Below are 27218 nucleotides of genomic sequence, written 5' to 3' on the forward strand. Positions count from 1 at the left end.
CCTGCAGGGTAAGTGGCAGCGATGGAGGCGAGGGACACGGCGGGGATGTTTGCAGGGACACCTCTGCCCATCACTGGGGGGTTGGGTGATCCAAAACAGAGTCGGAGGATGAGCTGTGCCGGTCCATGGGGAGTGATGCTGTGAGGGATGGGTAATGTGGAGGTTTGATCAGCTGCTGGGGGGAAGGAAAAGCCACAGTGCTCCAAATGAGGCCGTGGGTCTGTGCCCTTCTTGCTCTTAGAAATGAGACTTTACTGGCTGGCAAAAGGAGCTTCCACAACAGGTGGTGGCACCGCTGGGTGCCTGCAATGCAGCAGGGTGCATAAGACTGCTGACTCTTTCATGTCATTGAAGGCAAATCCTGGCTACTTATTCCTATTTCTTTCAGCAGCTAGTTTTGTGCGGACCCACAAATGTTTCTGCCCACTTCTTGTTCAGATTTGGCAGAGGAGCAGCCTTTGCCCTCCACTTTCTTTCCCAGACCAAGGACAATCATATGGTACAGGTTTTTAGAGCTGCACCAGCTCATGTAGAGGGAGAATGAGCCCTTGGCTGACAAGAGGGGCTCGCTGCAGCCTCAGGGGGCTTTCTCCAGGATTGTTTGAGCTCATTTGTGAACCCTGGGATGCTTTGGGAGTGTCAAAACATGGGTGGAAAAGCCTCTGCTGCACAGCACTGGCAGCTTTTCCTTGTTGTTCCTAGGGCATTTGCAGCTCCTTAATCCCTTTTACCCAGTGAGAGATACAAGGTAATTTAAGTGGTTTCTGGTTGTCAGGTTTGTCAGGAGGTATTTTACAGCCCCTCTGTCCAGCTGTGGGATGTGGGGGTCTCTGGGAGAGCTGGTCCTGCCCATGGGGGCTGGAAGTGCTGCATGGAGCGATGCTTTGGCTGCACCCAAACCTGGCTCCTGGCCTTGCCGAGGTGCAGGCAAGCACAGGGCTGAGGACACACCACCCATCCTGCAAACCAGCCTAGATTTAAGGAGCCAGGTTTTGATGAGCCCTCTCAAGGGAACTGGAGATGTCCTGCATGCCTGAAATCTGCATGAAGGGTTAATGCAAAGAGCCCAGTGCTGAGCAGCTTAATCCTCTACCTGCTGCATGTGGGACTGGGATCATTTGTGTAACTGGGATTGAAACTCCTGTGCAGTCTCCTGGCTGGGCTGGAAGGAGCTCAGGGATCTGCTTTCTTTTGCCCTTCGCAGGTATCACCTGGGGGCTGTCTGGGGTGCTCCTGAGCCCTTCATTGAGCAGAGTGGGGTATTTTAGAGGGGCATTTTGGGCAGAGTGCAGCCCTTCAGAGAAGCAACAGCAAGTGACACCCCCAGTTTGAGCTAGATGAGAGACCCCAGCTCTTGTTCAGTACCTAAGAATGGGAATATACCAGTATCACTTGGCTCACTGGTGCTATATCCCAGTCTGGAGCTGCTTCATGAAGGGAAGAAAGGGACCCAAAAGGACCAAGCAGCCAGAGCTCAGACAGCTGAATCCCTGCTCTGCAACATCTTGCTTTTACTTACCCTGTCAACATCACAGCAGCCTTTGCTGCCCTTGCCAGAACCCCCAGCAGGTACCTGCCCCAGCAGCCACCATGTCCCTGGGGTGTGGCTGAAAGGCAGTGGAGCAGAGTTGTTTTGCAGGGGCAGAAAGAATGGGTGTGTGTGTTGGGACATGAACTTCCTCAGTAAAAAATTCTGTTCAAATTACTGTTCAACTTCCTTCAAATGAAAAATGATGGAGAGAGTAGAGGACCCTGAGAAGTGTCACAACTTCTGTGATCTATCTGCAATGGCTTCCTAGTCAGGACAGGTTGTGAAAATAAAATATCTAACTGAGGAGCTACCTTTAGGGAAAGTAAGTTTAACTGAGATGGTGAGCATAAAATAGAGCATTTAGTTTGCTCACAATAGCAGTGAGGGATGACGAGCTGAGCTGGGTTTTCTCTGGCTGTGCTGCAGTGCCATATTTTCCAAGCAGGACGTGGAAACAGAAGGACACCAGGGACCTTTCTGGGCTGCTCAGGAGACAGGGTGAGCAGCTGGTGCAGCTGGTGCTCCCTGGGCAGTGTGCACCCCTGCTGGGCTCTTGCCAGCTGGAGACCCCTCGGCACTGCCCGCAGCCGGCGGGATGATGGGCTGGATTGAACGGGTGGTGCCCCAGCCCCCGGTGCCCCATGTGACAGAGGAGACCCCTGTGCAGGAGCTGCAGCCAGCCAAGGTGAGCAGGGAGACAGCATGAGCATGATGAGAGGTGCCTGGTGCCTCTGAGAGAGTGCCTGGTCCACCCCAGCACTGCAGCACCCAGGGATGCTCCACAGCATCCCCAGGAGGGATGGGGGCCACGATGCATTCCTACTCTGAGCTGCTGGGAAGCAGTAGGAGGACAGGGAGTCCCTGGGGTTTGCAACCACCTTTGAACAGGGACAGTGTCCCCTGTGCCTCATTCTCTGACACCTTCTGCCTTTTTCCCTGAAGGCACCAACAGGAAAGGCCGGTGGTACCACAGATACTGCTGCTCGGGCACACACTGAGGGTAAGCCCCATGCTGGCTCAGGCTGCACATCAGAGTTCCTTTACCCACCTGTCCCACCCCTGCCTGGCCTCCTGGGGGCTGCCAGAGTGGTGACATAAGCTTGCCTTATTTTCCCCTGCTGCCATTGAAGAAACGGAAAAGAAAGTGACCTTTGTGGTCTCTGAGGACTCTGTGTTTGACAGGTACGGCTCCTGCACCCTTCGTGCAACATTATTTGCTTGGGATTTTGCGTTTTGTTGGGGGCTGGATGCCTTGGATGGCGTTCCCAGCTTGACTCACACCCTTCCCTGGCAGTGTGGGGAGTAGTGTGCTCTCCTGGATCTCCTATGGGCTGGAGAAGGTGATTCCCCAGCCAGCCCCACCCCCAGGGCTGCAGGCACTCGGGAAGAGCTTCGAGACAAGCATCGACATTGCTGATGAGGTAGGAGACAGATCTGGGAAAAGGTTTGGTGTATTTGAGGTTCTACCTCTTTTTACCTTTTCTTCTTTTTTCCTTCTTATCACTCTCCTGGTACTAACTGGGAGCACTAAACTTGCCCTGCATGGGTTTCAGCCTTCATCCATCCCTGGAGAAAGGGCAGGCTTCCCTCCCCTCTCAGTGGGATGATCCCTCTCTTGGGCTGTCGGATTTTCAGACAATATGTTTGGCTTTTCAGACAGAGGTCCAGGACCTTGGGGATGAGGAGGACGATCTGGGTAAGGAGAGCTGGGGTTTGTAGTGTGCAGCATCCTGCAACTCCCACATCCCACCTCCCTGGTGATGCCGGCACTGTTGTCCCCTTGCGCTGGCTGATGGGGGACCTGAAGCTGCCGGCAGTGCGGATTGCCCGTGCCCACAGCAGTGCTGTCCTTGCAGAGATAACTCCCTTCGATCTCGAGGAGGATGTGTCCGAGGGCGAACCGGAGCCCGTCCCGGAGCAGTGGTGGGTGCCCAGCGAGCCCCGGGGGATGCGGGAGGGCAGAGCGGGATGAGCTCCCGAGCACGGCCTCTCCCCGCAGGACAGGACAGCGGGTGCTCAGCTGGCTCTCACAGGGCTTCGAGAGGATCCTGCCGCAGCCAGAGGAGATGAAAAAGCCGGAGGTGAGCGCTGCCCAGCTCGGGAAGACTGGGGGCTGCCGGGTGGAGATGAGAGTGGGGTGAGCTCCCTGCCTTCATCCTCCTGCACACCCCAGCTGGGACCTTGGGGAGGAAAACCCCGAGGGAATTCAGCAGAGCAAAAAGAGACCTCTGGGTGCTGTCCCGGTGTTCCTCAACCCTGATCCAGGGAGGACCCTTCATGTGGGACTGACCTGCTGGTGCAGCAGCGCTGGTGTCCGGGTTAAATGTGGCTGGAACCGCAGCGGGTGGTGCGCGGGGCTGAGCATGTGGGTCCTGCTGCGGTGGGGCAAGGCCACCTGGGGTGGCCTGAGGCCGCAGGCACTGCTTTGCCACATCCATCCGTCCCTCTCTCCCTGTGTCCGTGTGTCCGTGTGTCCCTCTGCAGACAGAGCCGAAGGAGAAGAGCGAAGGCGCGGTGCAAGGTGAGCGATGCGATCCCCGTGCCCTGGCTGAGCCCGGCTGGGCTGGGACTGCCCGCGGCTACATGGCCAGGATTCCCAGTGTGCCGGGAGGGTGGGGACACAGGTCCAGGGATGGGAACACAGGTCCAGGGATGGGGACACAGGTCCAGGGTTAGGAACACAGGTCCAGGGATGGGAACACAGGTCCAGGGATGGGAACACAGGTCCAGGGTTAGGAACACAGGTCCAGGGATGGGAACACAGGTCCAGGGATGGGAACACAGGTCCAGGGTTAGGAACACAGGTCCAGGGTTAGGAACACAGGTCCAGGGATGGGGACACAGGTCCCAAGGATGGGGATACAGGTCCCGCCATCACGGCACAGCCCCTACACAGCTTCTGTCCCCAAGCTGCCAGGGCAGCCCCCGAGGCCAGAGGTGACCCCTCCCGGCTTGCTCCACCTCCCAACTATTTATTACTGCTCCACTGCCTATCCTCATCCTTCTTTCGAATAAACAGGCACCAAAGACACTAAAGCCCAGGCGAAGCCCAAGCCCATCCCTTCGGGCACCCAGAGCGCCCCAGCGGCAGAGGAGGGGCAGCCGGAGGCAGTGACTGCCTTGAGCCCTCGGTCCTTGGCTGGGGACAGCCTCAGGTAACCCCAGTGACACCTCCTGCCGGGCTCTGGTGGCCAGAGGGACAGATGGTGCTAGGGAAAGGCTCTGGCTGCAGGTTCTAGCAGTGGTTCCTCGTTTCCAGGATGTTCAGCTGGTTTGTCCAGGGGCTGGAGAAGGTGATGCCCCAGCCGGTGACCAGGGAGAAGCAGGACACACAGGTATGTTGTCTGAGGGACAGGGACAGAGCACGGGAGCACCACATGGTCAGGGTGTCCCCTGCCATGCAGATGCCACTAGATCAGGGCTGGGACCTGCTGTGGTTTGGGTGTCACCAAGTTCTGTCAAGAGAGCAAGGCCCCATGACCTGCTCAGCTGATGAAAGCCAGTCTTTGGCTTCTAAGCAGCAGGAGATGCCACAGCATGTGCTTTCTTTACTGTTTCCTTGCCTTTCTGTGCAGCACTGGCTGGTGTGCAGGCTCTGGCATCTCACACAGGTGTGGTTCCAGCTCTAAGGAGAAGCAGCAGCAGCTTTACATAGCTCTCCTTCCCTTGCCTGGTCCCCAGGCAAACTCACTCACCTGCTCCTGCCCTGCTCCACTGAGTGTGGGGATGCCTGTGCCCATGGCCAAGCCATCCAACTTGCCACAAAAATGGGGTATTTAGGGTAAAAGGGCCACCTTTACTGAAAATGGGGCATTGAGGGTAAAAATTAAGGCTTACTGAAAATGAGCAATGTCTCATGGTTCCCTTCTCCTCTTGACAGGGAGTGGCCACAGCAACCTTGACTCCTGTGGAACAAAGTAAGTGATGGCTCCATTTTTTCATGATGGTTTGACTACTAAGCTCTTTATTGGCTTGGGTTACTGGGAAGAGGGGTCACTGGCATCTTTTATACCCTGCTCTGCCCTGGGTGCCAGCTCAGGAGCCCCTGGAATCCCCCAGGGAAGCCATGGGAGGTTGTTGACATGAGAAGAGGGAGCTGTTGCAGAGCTGTGGTGTGGACTTGGTAAAACTCAGTATGAGGGAGTCTCCAAGTGCAGCATCCCACATCCTCAGGTCCTGGGTTTTTTGCTGATGTCAAAGTCTCTCCTGAGCTGTGCTGGAGCTGGAGGGATTTGATCAAAGAATTACAAGGGAATTCAAACCTGCTGCTTTCTTTCCCTCCTTTGGTGTGTTTGCCAAGCCTGGTGTGAGATGTCTAGGAAGGTACCCCAGGAAAACAAAATGCTGGGATTAGATGTCTTAGAATGGAATCTCCATGGCTGTGGGAAAACCTTCAGGGCTCTGCTGAGTGCCTGTGGAGGGGATCAAGCACCAGCTCTGCAGGCAGGGGGGTTGGCTCCCCACACCAGCCACTTTGGGGGATGCTGAACAAAATGCAGAGCACAGCTGCCTCTGTGGATGGTCTGGGCAGGGTTACACCCCCTGTGCTGTCCCTTGGAAGGAGTGGCTGTTTGGGCTGCAGGAGCAACTGAAGGGAGCAGGGACCTGCTGAGGCACATGGAAAATGCACACCCCCAGGGATATCCCACAGGCCAACAGCCCCTTGGCAGAACCTCAGAGAGGGAAATCCTGGGGGAAGGCATTTGTCCATGTGTTGGTACAAACTGGAGGCCTGTGTGCTGCCATGGACCTCGGAAAGAGGCAAAGCCAGGGATGCTGCAGCGTGTGCTGGGTGAGCACAGCCTTGTGCCCAGCTGGCCTTGGTGCCTTGAGGCATCTCCAGGTCACTGAACCTGCCCAAGGAAGGGAACAATTGGGTCAAGCAAGAGATCTGCCCTGGCACCAAACTGCCATCACGCTCATTAATGTTTTCCTTCTCCTTTTGTTTCAGGGGGCAAAGGGGCTTAGCGCCTCTGAAACAAACGGAAAACGAAGACCGTGGCACACCAGCCCTTCCCTCACCCAAAAGAGACCAGCCTGAGGAGAAAGCACAGCTGGGGAGGAAAAGCAAAGGGGAATCTGCAAATGGTCTCTAGCTCCTTCCCAGCTGGGGCAGTGGGGACCCAAGGCTGTCCCACTTGGCTCCCTCTTTGCTCTGGGAATTGAGCTACTGGTTTTGCAGGATGATGTCTGTGAGGTGGGAGCTATAATTTACAGGATGGTAGAAAAGCATCACTCAGGACACCTCAGTGGCAGAAAGCCTCTTGCTGTAGTCTCCCAGCACCCCTGGCCCTCTCAATGCCCCCACAACATCTGAATATTCCCCCTGAGATCCCAGCTGAAATCTCCAGGCTTCTTTGAGTCAGCTTCTGCCTCTGAGGTGTAATGTTATAAACCTCTTGAAGCTCTTGTCAGCTCCTTGTTGCTTTTCTTCCATAACTGAGTGTTTCCTCCCAGCAAGTGGAAAGGGCTCTGATTTGCAGCAGCAAATCAGGTGGGTGAGGTTAATCTCTAGGTGAATGGGTAGGAGTTAATGGTTAAACACATTTGCCCAGGCTCTTCTTCTAAGAGAACTTACCCCAAACCCTCCTTACCCCCAGCTATGGCTGCTCCCTCCTGAAGCTCACAGCTGCATGGAATGTCCAGCAGGGAGGGGATTCCAGGGGCTGCCTCCAGCCCAGAGGTTGCAGGCAGGCATGGCCAGTGCAGGCACTCTGAGCTCAGGGGCTGGGAGCCCTGACACCCCAGATTTTGGGTGTAGACTGGATCAGCAGACTGGTTTGGGTTGTGAGGGACCTTTGAAGATGATCTGGTCCAACTTCCCTGTCCTGGGCAGGGACACTGTCACTGCTCCAGGCCCCATCCAACCTGGCCTTGAACACTTCCAGGGATGGGGCAGCCACAGTACTCTATTCCTTCCTTATGTCCAACATGAATGCCCCCTCTTTCAGTTTAAAACTGTTGCCCCTTGTCCTTACAGACCTTGGTAAAAAGTCTTTTTCCATATTTTAAATAAGCCCCCTGGTGTATTGACAGGCCAGGTTAAGATCTCCCACTGTTGCATCTCTTTAGGACCATCCAGGCAATTGTAACAATGAGTTGTGAGCCAAGAGACAGCCCTGAGAACCATCCCTTGTGTTTATAATGAATCTTATTTGTACTAGGACACAGTTTTAGTATTTACCTCATTTTCATATAAGGTATCCTAAACCCATGGTGTGCTTTAAAAGTCTTTCCCAGATTGCTGTCCCACGCTTTAACTAATGGAGATCCAGAGGGAATGGGCTAAAGGCATTGTGGACACTGTGGGGTGGGTAAATAAGCCACAGATATGACACTGCATGGGTTTCCTGCCTTCCTGTAGTTCAATTTGCACGTTTCCTATTAGCTTTGCTGTGGACATGTAAGTTTTGCTGTCGGGTAGACCTCAAAATAAACTGGTTTTACAGTAAGCGGATGTGCTTCCTCCTCCTGTTTCTCTGGTGTGATCCTGTGGTAGGATGGGACATGGAGAGGGCTGATCAGGGGTCAGACTCCTCACTCTGCAGCTGGCCCACAGCCCCCAGTGAGCTGCTGTGGGTTTACCCCAGTGATGCTGGGAGGTGGCAAAGGGTGTGGGATGTTCCTTGCCTGGGGGAGGGCTCAGAGTCGACAGGACATGGTGCTCGAGTGTTGTGATGTGAGCTCTGGGCTGGGTCCGGCAGACCCAGGGCCCCAGGGCAGTGCTAGGACAGCAATTCACTGGGGGTTCAGAAGGGGAAAGGCTTTGGGCTCTTCCAGACTGCAAGGAGAGACAAAAGTAGCCTGGAGATGGGCCAGGTCACTGCTGGTGGAGCTGGCTACATGTGCTGGGGAGCCAGCACCCATCTGTGTGCAGAGGAGTATAGCTTTCATGGAATCACAGAATGGTTTGGGCTGGAAGGGCCCCTAAAGCTAAAGGTTTAACTGCCCTGCTAAGGGCAGGGACATTTTCCACTAGACCAGGTTGCTCAAGGCCTTCATGGGGGTTTGGCTGTGCTTGGCACAAAATGGTGAATTTTCTTCCTCCCTCTGGCAAAGGGGCCCAAGGCATCTGTGCAGCACAGGTCAGGGCAGCAGGGCTGCCCAGCTCTGTGCAGGCTGAGAGAATGTGCTACTGTCACTCCATCACCTCCTTTCCCCATTCCTGTTTCAGTTCATGTAGCCCCTGTGGAACAGGAGGAAACCCATCCCATCCTGAAAGAGATCAGTGATGAGCAGATTGCTAAAGAGATGGCAGCCTGGGCTCACAAGGCTGAGCTGGAGGCTCGTTCCCTTCCCACCATACAGGAGGAACCTCAGGAAGAAGAAAGCAGGTAGGGGAAGGGAGATGCTGTTGATGGGCAGGTCTGTGTTCCCCAGTCACCACTGGTGGCCATGGGAGGGGACCAGCCTGTTCCTGGCCTTCCCTCCCTGCCAGAGCTGGTGGTGGAGCTGAGCTGCCTGCTCCCAAGAGATCCTCCTGTGGGGCTCACACCTCCTTTCTGCATTTTACATAAGGAGTTTCTCCTTTCCAGACTGTGTTTGTGCTCCCCAAACACTGCCAACGGGGAAGAGGAAAAAGAGGAGGAGGATAAGGAGGAGGAGAAGAAAGAGGAGGTGGAGGAAGAGAAGAAGCAAGAGGAAGAGGAGAGGAAGAAAGAGGAGGAGGAAATGAAGCAAGAGGAGGAGGACAGGGAAAAGGAGGAAGAGGAGAGGAAGATAGAGGAGGAGGAAATGAAGCAAGAGGAGGAGGACAGGGAAAAGGAGGAAGAGGAGAGGAAGCAAATAGAGGAGGAGGAAATGAAGCAAGAGGAGGAGGACAGGGAAAAGGAGGAAGAGGAGAGGAAGATAGAGGAGGAGGAAATGAAGCAAGAGGAGGAGGACAGGGAAAAGGAGGAAGAGGGGAGGACAGGAAAAAAGAGGAGGAGGAGATGAAGCAGGAAGAGGAGAGGAAGATAGAGGAGGAGAGAATAAAAGAGGAGGAGGACAGGATAAAAGAGGAAGAGGAGAGGAATAAAGAGGAAGAGGAGAGGACTAAAGAGGAGGACAGGAAAAAAGAGGAGGAGAGGATAAAAGAGGAGGAGGAGAGGATAAAACAGGAAGAGGAGGACAGGAAAAAGGAGGAAGAGGAGAGGAAGCAAAAGGAGGAGGAGGACAGTAAAAAAGAGGAAGAGGGTAGGAAAAAGGAGGAGGAAGAGGAGAGGAAGAAAAGGGAGGAGGACAGGAAGAGAGAGGAAGAGGAGAGGAAGGAGGAGGAGAGGAAGAAAGAGGAGAAGAGGAAAAAGGAGGAGAAGAAGAAGAAGAAAGAGAAGGAGAAGGAGAAGAAAAAAGAGGAGAAGAAGAAAGAGGAAGAGAGGAAAGAGGAAGAGAGGAAAGAGGAAGATAAGAAAGAGGAGGAGAGCGCGGAGTGAGTGGCTCCTGTTGACTTTATGGCTTTGTCGGAAACGAGCGATTGCAGCTTTTGTTTGAACGGCGTTCGGAGAGGCTGAGACACCACGGCAGAGCAGGGCTGGGGAGGGACGGGATGCGGGAGGGATGGGACGCGGGAGGGCTGGGATGCAGGAGGGATGGGATGCAGGAGGGATGCGATGCGGGAGGGATGCGATGTAGGAGGGATGCGATGCAGGAGGGATGGGATGCAGGAGGGATGGGACGCGGGAGGGATGGGATGCAGGAGGGATGGGATGCAGGAGGGATGGGACGCGGGAGGGATGGGATGCGGGAGGGATGGGACGCGGGAGGGATGGGACGCGGGAGGGCTGGTATGCGGGAGGAACGGGATGCGGGAGGGATGGGATGCAGGAGGGATGGGATGCAGGAGGGATGGGATGCTGGAGGGATGGGATGCTGGAGGGATGAGATGCAGGAGGGATGGGATGCAGGAGGGATGAGATGCAGGAGGGATGCGATGCGGGAGGGATGGGATGCGGGAGGGATGGGATGCAGGAGGGATGGGATGCGAGAGGGATGGGATGCAGGAGGGATGAGATGCAGGAGGGATGCGATGCAGGAGGGATGGGATGCAGGAGGGATGGGATGCAGGAGGGATGGGATGCAGGAGGGATGCTCTGGCAAACCGGCTCAGCCCAGAGCTCGCTGCTGACGCGGCCCCTGGTGACAGGCGAGTGTCTCCTGGTGACAGGCGAGTGTCTCCTGGTGACACGGGCTCCGTCTCCATCCCCATCTCCATCTCAGCAGCCGCAGCCCCTCCTGAACCTTCACGGGAGCAGCAGCTTCGGGAGATGCTCCGTGCTATTTAAATACCCATTAATTCAGGGCACTCGGGGCTGGTTTGAGGGTTACAGAGCTGAATGTAAAGGCAGGATAATGTGTTGTGGCTGCAAATACTGCTTCGTACAAGTAGGTACAATTTTACATTTTTTCCTGTGGTAGAAAATAGGCGAGTTCTTGTCAGCTGTGGAAGGTGGTTATTCGGTCTAGATTTCTGCTCAGATTAGTAGTTTGCTCTGGTTTCACATGAGATAAACATTTGGGGATTTATTACCTAGTACTACAATATTATTCTGTGTTAATTCCTCTGAAGTAGCTAGATTTTCAGGAAGAAGCTGAAAACACAGGATTACTCAGTGTCAAACCCATATGTTTATATTTTATCAAAATCTGTTCCTGGAGCTTCACTGTAGAAACTTGAGCTTCAGTTATGGGGTAAATGAGAGGCTCCTCCATCTTTCAATGTGTTTGTTTATTGGGAAAAGAGAGAGAGACCAACAGGTTTTCCACTTTAGGATGGAAAGATTTGTGATCACATTTGAAGGGAGCATGATTTTAAATATGAAGGGGGGAAATTATTACAAATAACAAAACAAATATTTTCATGCATTTCGCTGTCTTAAAATTCTTCTCATTATCCCAAATCCCTGCTTTGCATTTCTTTCCAGGAAAAAACAAATTAAGAGATAAATGCAGAGAGCAACATTTGAGCTGCTTTTATTTCAGTTATGAAGTTAAATTAAAGCAATAAAATCAGTCTTGAGTGTCCCTTTGTCAGAATGGTGGAGCTGAGGTCTGTGCTTGCTGCTGAAGAAAATGAGAATTATGTGTCCTGGTGGTGTCTTGCACAGGAAAACGTGGGATTTGAATAGTGCTTGTGGGAAAGCCTTGCCTGGAAATTAGTTTTCGGCTTTTTATTTGGCCCATTTTAATTATATGAGAAATGATTATGCACAGGAGGAGAAACATTCTGCCTGGATCCTCCTGCCTCTGCAGTTTTTGCTTATCCACGTGCAATGCCCTGTTTTGTTTATGTGCCTCTCACCTGGCAGTATTTTTTCTCTCCCCTCCAGACCCCTGCTGCAGCTGCCTTGTCTCCCTGCTGATGAGGGTGTGGATGAAGCCTGCCTTGCTGAGGAGCCCCTCAGGGTTGAGCAGCTGGAAGAAGTTGAGATAAGCAATCTGGAAGGTGCTCCTGTGCAGGTACAGCATCGCTCCCTGCTTGGGCTCCTGCAATGAGCTCCTGCTGCCCTGCAGGTGCAGGGGGCTCAGAGCTCCTCCAGGGGGATGCACTGCCCTGGGGGAGCAGGCTGGGCACTGGACATTTCCCATCCCTGAAGCTGGGGCAGCAGAAGTAGCTGTGGATGGAGGGAGGGCTCCTTTCTCCACAAAGTGGGCACTGAACAACAAGCTGAGAGTCTGGAGAGTAGGAGGGATATGGGGCACCCAGTCAAGCTGCAAAGTCTGCTGTTTTACTGACAGAATGGGTTTTTCCTCCTTAAGTTTTTTTTTTGTTTGTTTGTTTGTTTTATTTTGAAGGTTGAAGAAGAGACAGCTGAAGCTGCTGAAACCGATGCTGAAGGTACAACCTGTAGCAGTGTGATGCCAAACTGGGATGGAGTGCAGCAGGGGATGCAGTGCCTGGTGGGGGGAGAATTGAGCTTCTCCTTTCCTGCTGCCAGGGAGCAGGCAGCTGACTTCTCTGCACTTGAGCCTGCAGGGGCAGTCAGGACTTTTCACTGGGGTAAAGCATCCTGTGGGCACAGCACAGTGGCAATATTGGCATTGTCTGGAGCTGGCTCTGAATGTACAATGCTTAGTCCTGTTGATTAAGCAATCCCTGATGGGAAATAAGAATTTCTCCTCCAACTGGAGAATGTTCAGGGATAAAAAGTATTTTCTCTACCACTTTCCTCCATTTGGGAAATAGCCAGTGGCATAAAACACATTTAATATAACCTTTTTGGAAGTAATGGTTGCTAATGAAAATTAAGTGGTGAGTTCCCATTGCAGTCTGACTGAACAAAGGCACATCCTGGCAGAACTCCACTGACATCAGAAAGTTGCACAGGGAATGGCTTGCCCTCACCCCTGAGATCCTCTGCATGCAGCCCTTGCAGAGGGGCAATGATGCTCAAAAATGCTGATTTGTCAGGAACTGTAGTGACAGGGCAAGGAGTGATGGGCACAAATTGAAAGAGGGGGAATTTAGGCTAGATTATCAGCAAGAAATTCTTCACAATGAGGGTGGTGAGATACTGGAACGTGTTGCCAAGGAGGGCTGTGGATGCCCCAAGCCTGGCTGTGCTTAAGGCCAGGTTGGACATCTCCCACTACTCCAGGTTACTCAAGGCAGTGCTCAAGATCAGGTGGGAGCTGTCTCTGCCCTTCCAACCCTTAACCTTCCACGATGCCATGGAGAGCAGGTGTCAGGATGCCCCCCTGTGAGCAGCCCCATCTGTGCCGCGGCGCAGCGCTGCCGCCTCCAACCTCTCTGTGTTTCATTGCAGCTTCAGGCGCCTTGCCCTTTGCTTGAAGCTCCCTGCAGGCTCTAGCAGCATGGCCAGGCGGGCCCAGGACGTCGAGCTGGACCTGCTGGTGCATGACAGGCCGCTGGCTGGCAGGGACCCCTCCCCTCCTGCCCAGGGGGCTCTAGAGCAGCTCCCCAATGTCCCCAGCTACAGAGCTGCCGCCCGCACCCCCGTCCTTGCCAGCGCAACAAAGGCTGGAGCTGCCAACCCCACCTTTTGCACTGAGGAGCAATCCCCACTAGGTATTAGAGGTGTTGGCTTTGACCATGTTGGCGTAGTTACAGGGGGATGATTGCTGGTGTAGTTGCTTTTTTTTGTTGCTTTCTGGGCGGGGAGGGGGGAAGAATTGAAAAAATAAAAGCACGCTTCGTGCCGCAGCACAGAGGCTGGGGAACGAAATCCACGTGTTTGTCTGCTGCTGCATCATCACTATGTGCCTTTTCAGCTCAGCCTAGACAGTGTTTGCAAATGCTGTGTGTTCAGAGCTGCTCAGGAAAGCTCTCCTGAAGGACCTGCAGGCAGAGGGTGCAATATCACCACACACAGCTCTCTCCAGCATTTGCTCATACTAAGAGGAGAGGAAGGTGGAGATTTGCTGCTCATGGCTTTCTGCCTTTTCTGCAGCTTTGCTTTGCTTTGTTTTTAACCAGCAAGCCGAATTCTGCTGCTTTTCCTTACATGCAATGGGATTTTAACTTTGCAACCCAAACAGGCCTTTTCTCAGCATTTAATCAAGTCACACTCTGATCCACTAGCTTCACACCAGTGTGAAGGAGGAGGTGCATGGGGTTTTCAGATGTGTGAAAACCTCCCACAGAAGAAATCCTGCATAAATTCACTGTATTTTGTTAAATAGCTAAGAAAATATATCACACTTCACAGCCAAACAACTGTGAGGTCTGGCCAAGGTAGCCCCCAGTGCCATTTCTCCTTTGGACAACTGGCATCTTTCTTTACCCACTATAAACATCCAACCTTCCTGCTTCTAACCTTGCCTGTGGCAGGAAGCAGTTATTACCTCTGCAGAAGAAAGAAGCCATAAATGGTATTAAGTAGTGCCCTATTCTGCATGGAAAGCAAACACTGTGTGGTTCAGAGTGTCACAATCTGTGTCACAATCCATATGTCTACATTCACAAGAACCAGGAGAATCTCTACACCCTGGGAGGCAGGTTTACTCCTGGAAATCCTGGGTTCCTGCATAGCACCTGCAGCTGGGAATCCTAACTTCCATTGTTTTCCAAACCATGGGGAACCCAGCACTCAGATGGAGTAGCTGCAATCACTGCAAGCTGGGCAAGCAGAAGGAGAGCAGATGGCAGCTCTTAGAGTGCTAAAAACTGGGGAAAAAAAAAAAAAAAAAAAAAAAAAAAAAAAAAAAAAAAAAAAAAAAAAAAAAAAAAAAAAGAAGTGCTCTAAATGCTTAGGGGAAAGGAGAGCCAGGCAAGAAGGGAATGGAGGGAAGAGAATCACTCCATGCACTGGGGGCAGATCTGGGGAGCCACCCTGGCTGCAGGAGGGGCCCTGCACCCCCTCACTGCCATTATTGTGCTTCCCCACGGAGCAGGTAATTGCCCCACCGTGGAGATCAAGGATGTGGACAGTGCTGAGGAGATCCATGGCAGCCCTGTGCTGGTGCTCCCTGCTCCCAACCTGCTGGCAGTGCCCTCCCCCAGGTACGGCTCTGCCAGGCGCGGCGCAGCTGGGAGACACTCACTGCAGCTGGGAGATACTGCAGCTGGGAGACACTCACTGCAGCTGGGAGATACTGCAGCTGGGAGACACTCACTGCAGCTGGGAGACACTGCAGCTGGGAGATACTCACTGCAGCTGGGAGACACTGCAGCTCCTGTGCAGCCATGGGGAGATACTGCAGCTGGGAGATACTGCAGCTGGGAGACACTCACTGCAGCTGGGAGATACTGCAGCTGGGAGATACTGCAGCTGGGAGACACTGCAGCTGGGAGATACTGCAGCTCCTGTGCAGCCATGGGGAGATACTGCAGCTGGGAGACACTCACTGCAGCTGGGAGACACTCACTGCAGCTGGGAGACACTGCAGCTCCTGTGCAGCCACGAGGAGATACTCACTGCCAGCAGATCTGGACAGGGATGTGTGTACAGGGAGTGTCATCCCCCAGCAGAGGGGGATGCTGGTATATCCAGAGGAAGATGTGGCTCTGCATTGAGCAGTCACCCAGTTAGCTCTAAATCCCCTCCACTAGGCACTACTAGCCATTATTTCCTACATTGCTCTGTGAAGGATTCATGTGAACATTTGACAGAGTCATAAAAGACTCATTGCAAATGAGCCACACACCTGACTGGAGCCTGGAAAGAAGCTCCTGCAGATAGTGCAGGATGCTCTGGCTGATGCCATGTGGGCAGGGACCCTGTGCATCCACATGTTCCAGTGCCTGTGGCCTCTGGCTGCAGCATTTCAAGGGCACCAAAACCAGAGCAAGGCTTAGGCTGTGGCAGAGCTTCCATCCCAGCTGGCTGCTCCCTGCAGGGTGTGTGGGCTGGCAGTGCAGGCACCTGGCCATGGGGCAGCCCTGGGGGGGGCAGAGGCTGGGGAAGGGCAGCTGGACACTGCTGAGAGGCAATGGATGCTGTCCTAACAACAACACAGACCTTGGCACCACTGTTTCTCCAAACTGATGTTTTGGGAACCTCTCCATCCACATTTGAGGGTGCTTTAAAAGAGGGGTTTGTGTTTTCCTCCACTCCTGCACTGGGCACGTGGGAAATGTGGATTCATCAGTCCTGTTCACCTGCTCCACCTCCACCTCTCGTACCTGAGAGCCAGCAAGGCTGAAGGTGGTGGGTTCACAGCACAGATTTGTGCTGGCAGGATGAGCTCCCTCAGCACCCTGCTCTCTCCTGCTCCTCAGCACTGAGACATTTTGTGCCATGGCCAGTGGGATCAGCAGTTGTGCTGGCAGGAGACAATTTCTTCATCACAGCTAAAGTTCTGGACTTGGCTGCAGGTTCGCAAACCAGTCTAGATTTTTGCTGGGACTGCTATCCTCATATTCAGCTTGCCTTCTGACACCTTTTTTGCCCACATGTAAGAAGACATCTGAGGAACATGTAAAAGGGAGCCCCCAGCTGTGTTAGGACACAATTTTAGGTACTGCTGGCACTGCACTTTCCTTGCCTGCCTCGTGAAGTGCAGCCATGTGAAGTTGTGGCACTGGGGGCAGGCACAGGATGATTCCTGCCCTGCTGCATTTTGCCAGGTACCCAAACTGAGTTTCAGAATGGGCCAGGTGGCTGCATGTCCATAGAGCCAAGGACTTGCTGGTGCTCAGGGAAAACAGCTTTAGCAGGAAAGGGGCAGGGGGTTTCACTCCCATCTATTCCAGACAATGTCAAAAATTCAGGGAAACTAATCTGAGAAGGGGGAACAGAGAATGGGGCACAGCTGGGAGGAGGAGGAGGAGCTGAGCTGATCCTTGGTCTCTGTGTTTGTGCCTGCAGGAGGAAGAGACTGCTCCCAGAGGATGGGCTGGACAAGGGGCTGGTGAGCCAATGCCCCAGCCCAGTGCTGGGCTGGGATGAGGAGCAGAAGGAAAGGTGTGTGATGGGCCCAGGGGCTCTGGATCAGCCAGGTTCACATCCTGGTGCCTGGGGGGAAATGGCAAAGATCCCAGAAGTGACCAAAGGGAGAGGGAGCCATGCCACTTTGTGTTCTTCTCACTACACAATACCCAAATTAACGCAGGTGAATCCTGATTCAGATGCTGTAGATTAAAGAATGGATCATGGCTGGGCCAGGCTGGCTTGGAGTTGGTCTAGTGGAAGGTGTCCCTGCCCAGGCAGGGAGGTTGGAATGAGATGAGCTTTAAGGTCCCTCCTAACCCAAACCATTGCAGGTTTTTATGATCCCTGAACCTGCCCTGGGGCTTTCCTCCCTTCCTGAGCGCTGCTGGTGTCCCTGCAGGCTGCCCGAGCGCGTGGGCTCAGCCACCAGCCTGAGCAGCACCACCATCAACAGCCGGCTGCAGGAGCTGGTGAGGCTCTTCAAGGAGAGGACTGAGAAGGTGAAGGAGAAGCTGATTGACTCTGATGTCACCTCAGATGAGGAGAGCCCTGTGCCGTGTGAGTTCAGGTGGGGCTGGGAGTGTTTCCTGGCAGGTCCCCATCCATACTGCGTTTTCTGGGAGGCAGCTCTTTTATTAACAGTTTAAAGAACCTTAAAAAAAAAAACAAAACAAAGAACTGCAGTGAGAAGATTTTTCTGCCCTTTGAAATAACTGTGTGGCTTCTCCCAGCTCCCACCAAGCCAGCACCTGCAGCAGCACCTCTGCCTGCCCCAGGAGGGGAGCCAGAGGGGGACAGACCCTCGGGGGATGACCATTACTGTGAGATGCTGTGCTGCACATTCAAGCACCGGCCCTGGCTGGACCGCCTGAAGAGCTACAAGTTCCCCAGCAGCATCGACCCCCTCACCAGTGAGTGATGGAGCCTCCAGCTGGGCTGGGGACAAGCTGGTGGGATGGGGGAGAGAGGGTGAGGAGGGAGGAGAACTAAGCAAGAAGCTTAGTTTTCACTAAAGCACAGAATTTTAAATTCCTCTTCAAGGCACAGGCTTTCCTAAATACTTCCAGCTGTGGGTGTCAGGAGCATGACTGGGCTTTCTGTTTTCCCTGTGGTGTGGATATCCTCCCAGAAAATCAAAATCACAAAAGAAGATTCCACTGCCTTGTGGCCACCCCACAGAAGCCCAGCTCTTTCCTTAGTCTTTCGTATTCCTCAGTCCTTTGGAAGCCTCTGGGCTCAGGCAGCTGGCCACCAGTTCAGCATGGCTGGAGTGGAAAAAGAAAAATAGTGAAGATGGTGTTGTGGGAGCAGAGCAAAAGCAAATGAGCTGAATGAGCAAAGTTAGAAGAAGTTTTCTGATAAAGGATGGTGTGCTCTGTGACCATGGGTGTTCACTCTGTGCTAGAGCCCAGCTGCAATTAGACACTGAGACTTCCTGCAGGTTTTCCTGTTGTGCTGAGGGAGGTCAGGGGATGGAAACCCCTCTGTGCAGAGGATTCACAGAGGGCTGTGTGCCCAGCTGATGGTGCTGCTGTTCCCTGTGTGCAGAGGATTCACAGAGGGCTGTGTGCCCAGCTGATGGTGCTGCTGTTCCTGTGTGCAGTGGTTTCACAGAGGGCTGTGTGCCCAGCTGATGGTGCTGCTGTTCCCTGTGTAGAGGTTTCACAGAGGGCTGTGTGCCCAGCTGATGGTGCTGCTGTTCCCTGTGCAGATCTGATGTATGTGCTGTGGCTGTTCTTCGTTGTCATGGCCTGGAACTGGAACTGCTGGCTGATCCCTGTCCGCTGGGCTTTCCCCTACCAGACTGCAGCAAACATCCACTACTGGCTGCTGGTGGACTACCTCTGTGACCTCATTTACCTGCTGGACATCCTCGTCTTTCAGACCCGGCTGCAGTTCGTGCAGGGAGGAGACATCATCGTGAGTGGCAGGGCACTGGGGACAGTGTGGGGACATCCCATCCCATCACCCTGAGGGACACAGGTGCTGCTGGCCTTGAACTGAGCTCTGAAGCTCTCTCACCATGGCCATGGCCATCAGGGCTCTGCCCACCCTCAGAGACCACGAGCATCTCTCCTGACACGGACTGGATAAGCCAGCAATCTTTTGTCTGCCAAACACACCATTTTTTCCTGTACAATCAATACCACCCTACCCAGAAACAGTGTGGTCAGTGGTGGGGATGCCTGCAGGGTGCAGGGTGCTGCTCCATGGGGTGGTTCTGCCCCTGGTGAGGTGCCCTGGCACTTCTGTGTGCTGCCAACCTTGGGCATGGGTGTAACTAACACTGAGTTGATTTTCAGGAGCACACCAGGCAGGATGCATTAGCAATTGCAATCTGAACACACAGATCACATGCCTGAGATAAGGGAAGCCTTTTATTTCATTTCCATATTCAATTAAACAAGCTGTGAAAAATCACACCTTGAGGGTACAGCCTTCCCATGGCCATGCAGATGCTCAGACAGGCAGTTCCCCTGTTTCTCTGATTTCTGTGGTGCTGCCACTGTGGTGTGCTTTTCCTGGGATGCAAAATGAACACAGGATGTCCCAAGGTAGGATGGGAAGATGGCACACAGCCAGGACTTCTCTGCCTTTCCAGGCACAAAGGAGCATCTTCCCTGTTGTGGTGCAGAGGAGGAAAGCCAGGCATGACCATGCTGGTCCTAGCTTTCATTTCTCTAAACAACAATCAATATTTCTCTCTCTCTCTTTCCTTCCTGCTCCCCACCAGACTGACAAGAAGGCCATGAAAGAGAACTACATGCGATCACAACGCTTCAAGGTTTGTCAGAATTTTCTTCATTCCTCTGAATCTCTAATCTACCCTGCTGGTTGCAGCCCCACCCCAGTGCTCCTGCAGGTCCCCACAGAGGTTTCTCCTGTGTGGATTTCAGATGGATGTGCTGTGCCTCCTGCCCCTGGATTTCTTCTACTTCAAAGTGGGTGTCAACCCCCTCCTGCGCTTCCCTCGCTGTCTGAAGGTGAGTCAGAGCTCACAAAATCAGGCAGAACAGCAGCTGCACTGCTGGAGGAGCCCTGTGCTGGCTGGGGTGAGCTATGGCTTGTCAGGCTCATGGATGATGACAGGAGGATTATAAAATGGAGAGAAGTTTTGTCCCAAAGGCTTTGCAGGGCTGTTGGTCAAACACTTCATTTCAATCCTGAGCTACTCACGTTTGACTAGAAGGACACTTATGGATGGAGACAAATCCATGCTGCAGAGGGGCTGCAGCAGGGAAATGAGGGGCAGAGGGGTTTTATGGGGAGGGCACTGTCCCAGCAGGGAGCCTGGAACATGCAGCTCTCCTTCTCCTCCCAGTACATGGCTTTCTTCGAGTTCAACAACCGCCTGGAGGCCATCCTGACCAAGGCATACATCTACAGGTGAGGGCATGGGGGAAGGAGGGAGCATGGAATTGCTGTTTGCCTCTGGGGAGACATTCTGCACTTGTTCTGGGTCCCTGATTTATTTCCCTGCTGTGCCTGGGCTGGCTGATGTGGTGGGTCAGGGTCCCAAAGCCTGCATGGGCAGGATCACCTCTCTCCAAGCCACAGGGACAGGGGTGCTGGCAGGGAAGGAGAGCCATCAGCAGATAAACTGCTTTCTCTGGCACTTCTGGAGCTGCAGGAGGCAGCAGAAGGGTTGGGATGCTCTGTGGTTCTGCATTGGCAGGACCTGTATGGCCACCATTTCAAGGCAGACATCATCTCCCTTCTGCTGGGTTTTTCTGCAGAGTGATTCGGACCACTGCCTACCTGCTGTACAGCCTGCATGTGAACTCCTGCCTCTACTACTGGGCCTCAGCCTACGAAGGACTGGGCTCCACCACCTGGGTCTATGATGGGGAAGGAAACAGGTATGAGCCAGGGTCTCACATAGCACAGCCTGCTGCCATGAGCTGGAGAATAAGGGAGGTGTTGGGACGCAGCTGGATTTGTAAAAACCCTGAAGCAAAGGGTTGGGAGTGCCAGGAGAAGATGTGGAGCCAGGGAGAAGGACAAGGATGGAAGGGATGGGGTGTGCAGTAATACACAGTGCTGCAAGAGGTGGAAAGCAGTGGCAGGTTGAAGTGGCTGAAAAAGTGGGATCCTGGTGCTGGGAAGCAAAGGAATACTTCAATCAGGATCAAAGTATGAATCCTGTTTCTGTCTGTGTTGCCAGGTTGGGATGGAGGAGTGACACTGTGTCCTTGTGCCCTGTGTCAGCCCCTCAGACCAGCTGGGGTGTGAGATGGGGACAGTGCCAGCCCTTCCCTCACCATGGCAATACCTGTGTTAAATGTCCCCTGTGCTGTCAGTGATCGATGCTACAGGCAGAGTCCTTGGCTCACAAGCTGAATGCCCACACCTGTGTTAATGCTGCTGCTAGAGAGTTATTTTGTATGATACACAAATCTGTATCCATCTTCAGGTGGAAACAAAACACCCAAGGGAATGCCCAAGACCACGGAATCAGGAATTCACTTGGCTTCTCCTAAATCCCATGCCAACAATTTGCTCACAAACTCATTTTTTCCCCTGATGATTTCTAAACGTGTGAAACATTGCTGAAAAAATGTTATCTAAAAGTGATTGTCTAAATCATGTATCATATATGATACCTAAAAGGGAAAATGTTGCTGGTTTGTGGCAGATCTGTAAGGAGCAGAAAACAGGAGTAACCAGAGCAGCTGAGCCTCCCAAGTGGAGGTTCCTGGAGGGACCATTGGTTCCCCTGCTCCTGTAGCATCTCCAGAAGCACCTGCAGGTGTAGTGGGGAGTCTGAAGCCCTTCAGTTTTTTCTCTTTGTCAACCATAATTATTCTCAGCAGGCTCTGGCTTGCCATGGCCAGAGGCTATGAGCTTGGTGCTGAAGGGTGAAAGAGAAATGCCTTCTCCTCTTCCTCTTCCTCTTCCTCTTCCTCTTCCTCTTCCTCTTCTCCTCCCAGCTACATCCGCTGTTACTACTGGGCAGTGAAAACCCTCATCACCATCGGGGGCCTGCCAGACCCCAAGACCCTCTTTGAGATTGTCTTCCAGCTGCTGAACTACTTCACAGGTGTCTTTGCTTTCTCTGTCATGATAGGGCAGGTGAGTTGCTCAGGGGGGATTTACAGCCTCAGGTGGGGGTGGTTTTGGTGGGTTTGATCCAAGGTTTGCTTCTCTGGGTTTGTTTTTCGCATGGGAATACTTGCTCAGCATTGGTGCAAGACAAAAAGGATTTGGCAGATACTGCTGGGGTTTGCCTTACATGCTTAACCTGCTCATGGATTAGTGACAGCAACTTAAAGTTCTCCTCCACCTCTTCAATTTAGATGAGAGACGTGGTTGGTGCTGCTACTGCAGGGCAAACTTACTATCGGAGCTGCATGGACAGCACCATCAAATACATGAACTTCTACAAGATCCCCAGAGCTGTCCAGAACCGGGTGAAGACGTGGTACGAGTACACGTGGCACTCTCAGGGCATGCTAGGTGAGATCCAGCCACTCCAAGGGTGAATGCTTCAATCTGCTGTTTCACTGTGGCTGCTCTGCAGAGCTGAAATGTTACTGTCAAATAGCACTGCCGTTTGGGGGTGGAGGGTGGCTTCTTTTGCTTTTCAGTATAGGGGCTTGTCTGCCCACCTGTAGAGTTTACAGATTGCCACTGGGTCACAGCACTTTGGTGGCTTTACATCACTCACAGCACACTGAGTCCAGCACTCCACGTGCCCTGGAGAGTGACTCAGTCACTGGCCAGAGTGTGTCCAGCAGCAAAGCCACCAGCTCACCCCACCAGCAGGTCATCAGGCAGCACAGAACCTCTGTGCCCACCCTCCTGGACATGAAAAATGCTGTCTTGGGCTCGGTGGTCTGTTTAGGAGAGCCATCAGGGCAGGGATAATGCAAAGGGAGATTTTCCATCATACTTCAGATTTTGACCTGCAGGTTGCGGGGTGGGCAGAGGCTGGAGGAGACCCTTCTGTGTGAGCTGGGTCCTGCCCCTGCCACCAGGACGTGGGCTGCTTTCCCACTGCCACATGAAGGACACGATCTCAGATCAAGTGTTGGAAGCAGCCACTTTTCTGCTTTGTCTCACAGATGAGTCAGAGCTGCTGGTGCAGCTGCCAGACAAGATGAGGCTGGACATTGCCATCGACGTGAACTACAACATCGTGAGCAAAGTGGCCCTTTTCCAGGTACCCCTGCAGCACAGGCCTGACTGGCACAGCCTGCCACGCCACCACAGACTAATGTTGGCATCTTTTGGCTGTGTTTGGGCTCAGGGCTGTGACAGACAGATGATCTTCGACATGCTGAAGCGGCTCAGATCAGTGGTCTACCTGCCCAATGACTACGTGTGCAAGAAGGTAAAAAGAGATGCTGGGGAGTCCCAGCCAGGCTGTGCAGGGCACCAGGGAAAGGCAGCCCTGGCCCATCATCCTGGTGATTCACCTCACAGGGAGGGGATTTGGAGCAAAAACATCCAGCTGGTTGCAGCTGGTCTTGTACAAAGTCTGACCTCTTCTGCTGCAGCTCTGAATAGCAAGAGAGCTTGTTGGATCTTTGGGATGCTGAGACGAGGATGCTCAGGAGTGAGCACCATCAAGGCATTTTGGGAGCTGGGAGAGGGCAGTATGGTCATGGGGGTTTCCAGCAAGATGCTGCTTAGGGCATCCATGAGGAGTCCCTGTTCCTGGGCATCCCACCCAGCTGCCCTGTTCCTGCAGGGGGAGATCGGCCGTGAGATGTACATCATCCAGGCGGGACAGGTGCAGGTGCTGGGGGGACCCGACGGCAAATCCGTGCTGGTGACTCTGAAAGCTGGGTCTGTCTTTGGGGAGATCAGGTGAGTGAAGCTTTTCCAGGGAGCTGGGGAAATGCAGCTTGTGGGCTTTGGGTGAGGAGAGTGGGAGGTGGAAGGATCAGCAGCATCCCAATTAATCTTTGTGACTGAGAGCCGTGAATGCTGGGCAGAGGCTGAGACACAAATTACAGCTTTCATGCTGTTTTTGTCTTCATGTTGTCTTCTGCCTGGGGAGCTGGTGATGGTAAACACAGGAATATGGATGGAGGAGTGGGAAAATTGATCAGAAAAGGTGTTTCACAAATAGAGTCTCCCAGTGATTAATCCACCCCTTTAATGGGAATGAAAAGCCCTGTTGTTGGTAACTCAGCAATACTGCTGCCTCCCCACAGCCCAGCAGACACTAGACTGGTGTAAAACACAATATTTAACCCTTCAGACCCTCACATAATTTTTTATATAGTAGTCCATGCGAGATTTCCCTTTATCATCCTTTAAAAATTGTGCATGATAAATTCCATCAGAGTGATAATTAAGCTCTGAGTCCCCTGAAAGAGAGATGTGTAAAGGAGATGTGTAGAGGAGATGTGACATTGTGAGCTGTGAGCAGAGGTGTTGATGTCTTGCATTGTCTCTCCCAGCTTGCTGGCAGCAGGAGGGGGAAATCGCAGGACAGCAAATGTGGTGGCCCACGGCTTCGCCAACCTTTTTATTTTGGAGAAGAAGGACTTGAACGAGATCTTGGTGCATTACCCGGAGTCTCAGAAGCTGCTGCGTAAGAAAGCCAAGTGCGTGCTGGGCTGCTGCTTTCTAACCTGGGGGGGTTTGAAAACAGCAGAGCCTGGGCTCGGCAGTCTCAGGGCAGTTTTCTGTGTGTGAAGCCCTGGAAGGCTCCTCTCAGAGCTCTGCTCCGCTCCCGGCGGCAGCGCTGTCCCTCGGCAGAGGGCACCCGGCTCTCGCCGCTGCCAAAATCCGCCGCTCAAAGTGGGTGGAGACGGGGAACGAGCGTGGCCAAAGTGCCTTCTTTAAAAATCCTTGAAAAGATCCGTTTTGGTTTTTAGCGTTGCTTAGATTTGTTACTCTGTCCTCCCTAAGACGCATAAAGATCCTCGACCTTTTAACGCTTGGTTTCTCTGCATTATAAAATCCCGCTGACAGAACATGTTCCATCTCTCCCTTTCCATAGGAAAATGCTGAAAAGCAACAACAAACCCAAAGATGAGAAAGGAGGCCCCGGAGATCCGCTGATCATCCCCCCGAGAGCCGACACCCCCAAGCTGTTCCGGGCTGCCCTGGCTGCCGCGGGCAGGACGGGGGGCAGGGGGGCCGTGGGGCGGCTGCGCTGGAGGCTGAGGGAGCTCCGGGCCATGCAGGAGGCACAGGTCAGCTCGGCAGAGGGGAAACTTGCCTTGGCTTCCTGAGATGCCGGCTGTGCTCTCCCCAGCAGCCCCGGAGTGGTGCAGGTGCCTCAAAGGACTGAGCTCAGGATGTGGGGTCTGTCAAGGCTCACCCTGTGCTGAGCCTGAGCCGAATTTCTAGCTAGGCTATAGCCACAGAGGAATGAATGTCTCTTAATTAATGAATCAATGTACTGGCAGGGGCACCCAGCACCCACAGCCCAGCTAATGTTCCAAAGCTTTCCCCAGCTGGTTGGGGCAGAGGTGCCTGCAGCAGGTGATGCCATCCTCTACCTGAACCCCCTTGCTTTCTGTCATGAGCAGCCAAAAAGCAAAATGGCCCTGCCTTTTTTTTTTTTTTTTTTTCCCTTTTCTTCTTCCAACAGTCTCAACTAAACTTGTAAAGGAGATTTTGTCTCCATGCAGACGTTGTTACTATTCTCAGCACGGAACCAGGCACACTTATCACATCTGGATGTGCAGAGGGAGGGGGAAGAGGAGCTGGTAGGGAGAGCAGTGGCCTTGAGGCTGGGTAAACACCAGGCTGATGCCAAGCATAGCTGCATTTCTGCAGTCCTTCAGAGGCATGAGAGGCTTCAGACAATGTGGTGTTTAGCATTAATCCATAACCAGTTAACAGCAGCGGTGAGCAGTGGCACTGAGGGCTCACAATGAGTGAAACAAGCCCAGCTGCTGAAGGGTGCATGTATTGGGAGCTAACCCCACCCATGGGTGAGCAGGGCCTGCTAACATCCCTCTCCATGGCACATCCATGGGGCAGGCTTCCAGGGCTCCTCTCTAAAGGGGGACAGGGCAGCCTGGGGCTGCTCCCCCACAACAGCACTGGTGACATGTTTGGCCAAAATCAGCCCCTCCAGAAGCTTCAGGAGCAAAACAGGAGTTGGTGCAGATGTGAGAAAGCTCTGCTGTGTCCCTCTCTCTGTGGTTCTCAAGACATGCAGGGTATAATCCAGCAGCTCCACTTGCAGGGAGCATCTCTGCCATCACACTGACATCCCAGTGCAGACACAGAACTCCTGCCCAGCTTTGCCATGTTAGGGGGTGTGGGCAAGGATCTGCTAAGGTTGCTTTTGCCACTTTTTTTACTTTTTATTGCAGGCTTCCAGTGTCAGCCCAGCCCCACCAAAATCACCAGTGCACCAGAGATCCCCTGTCACATCCCACAAAGCACAAACCCGCCTGGGAGAGGAAATATCCTCAGAGTCTTCTGATCACTCAGTCACCATTCGTGTGATTCCCACAGCAAAAGAAGATGAGGAAATCCTTGCTGCTGAGATTTCAGAGAAAGATGAAAAAAAAGAAGAAGAATGAAACAGCAGCAGGTCTCAGGGCAGGCGTAGGAGTCAGGCAAATGCCTGGGCTAGCAGATTTTTGTTGTTAATGATTTCCATGCAGTGGCTGTAGGTTTTGCTATGTGCTGTGGGAGGATCTGCCTCTCTATTCTGCCCAGACCCTCAATCACTGCTCATAAACCCTCTGCCATTTGACCCAGAACCATATAAGGTTTCCATGCTCTGCAGATCTATTGAGCACCTTTATTAATTTCCCACTAAATCTCAGGTCAGCCCTTTTGCTTTGAAATCCAGCCTTGTGGAGGGAGAGCTATGGAAAAATTGCTTTTTATGGCTCTGGATGGTTAATGAGTGTTCAGACAAAGCATGAAGAGTTATTCACCTCTGACAGCTGAGTCACCGCTTGGCTAGAAACAACCAAGGGAAAAAAAACAACAAGGTTTCTCTGTTGGGCTCAAGGTTGACAGCAGCAGTGGGGAGTGATTCATGCAAAAAGGATGTGGACTGTGCTCACAGGCCAAGCATGGAGCAAATGAAGTTGTCATGAGAGTGCCAAGCTCTGTCCCCAAGTGCACACACTGCAGGAGGCTCGAGGGTCCCTGCGTGGTGCAGAGACCACCTTGGCTTTGCCACTGGGGGAATTCTGGCCAGCTGTCCACCCTGGGAAGGTGGTGGGCTCTCATTTCTGGGGGTTCTTAGGGAGAGATTTGATGAGCATCTTTCAAGGATATAGAAGCACAATCTGGGATGGGGTGTTCCTGGAGCTCTTCTCCAGCCTTGGGATTTTTCTGTGCTGCCACTGCTGGGAGGGATGAACAGAGAGCAGGAGGGGAGAAGCTGAGTTGGTTCCCAGGGAGGGGAAAGAGAAGTGCAGTAAGTGCTCTCCTCTCCCAGACAG

General features: G+C 53.1%; 1 protein-coding gene across 1 annotated transcript; it reads left to right on the plus strand.

The window, feature by feature from the left end:
• The first annotated feature begins 204 nt into the window (after positions 1 to 204).
• CNGB1 (cyclic nucleotide gated channel subunit beta 1) lies at positions 205 to 26852 on the plus strand. The gene is given in 32 exon segments (XM_056501046.1): positions 205 to 2216; positions 2474 to 2627; positions 2629 to 2713; positions 2826 to 2952; positions 3188 to 3227; positions 3388 to 3454; positions 3531 to 3612; positions 4016 to 4052; positions 4551 to 4686; positions 4791 to 4866; positions 5412 to 5448; positions 8706 to 8861; positions 9105 to 9379; positions 9442 to 9894; positions 13301 to 13535; positions 14957 to 14969; positions 16777 to 16872; positions 17240 to 17397; positions 17571 to 17750; positions 18551 to 18759; positions 19574 to 19624; positions 19737 to 19823; positions 20162 to 20226; positions 20577 to 20699; positions 21771 to 21912; positions 22137 to 22296; positions 22905 to 23002; positions 23090 to 23173; positions 23534 to 23652; positions 24252 to 24398; positions 24797 to 24992; positions 26127 to 26852. Coding segments are annotated over 32 exon segments (4191 nt in total). The 5' UTR covers positions 205 to 2126; the 3' UTR covers positions 26340 to 26852.
• Positions 26853 to 27218: the final 366 nt, after the last annotated feature.

Source organism: Oenanthe melanoleuca, chromosome 11, assembly GCF_029582105.1.
Source record: "Oenanthe melanoleuca isolate GR-GAL-2019-014 chromosome 11, OMel1.0, whole genome shotgun sequence".
Classification (NCBI taxonomy): domain Eukaryota; kingdom Metazoa; phylum Chordata; class Aves; order Passeriformes; family Muscicapidae; genus Oenanthe; species Oenanthe melanoleuca.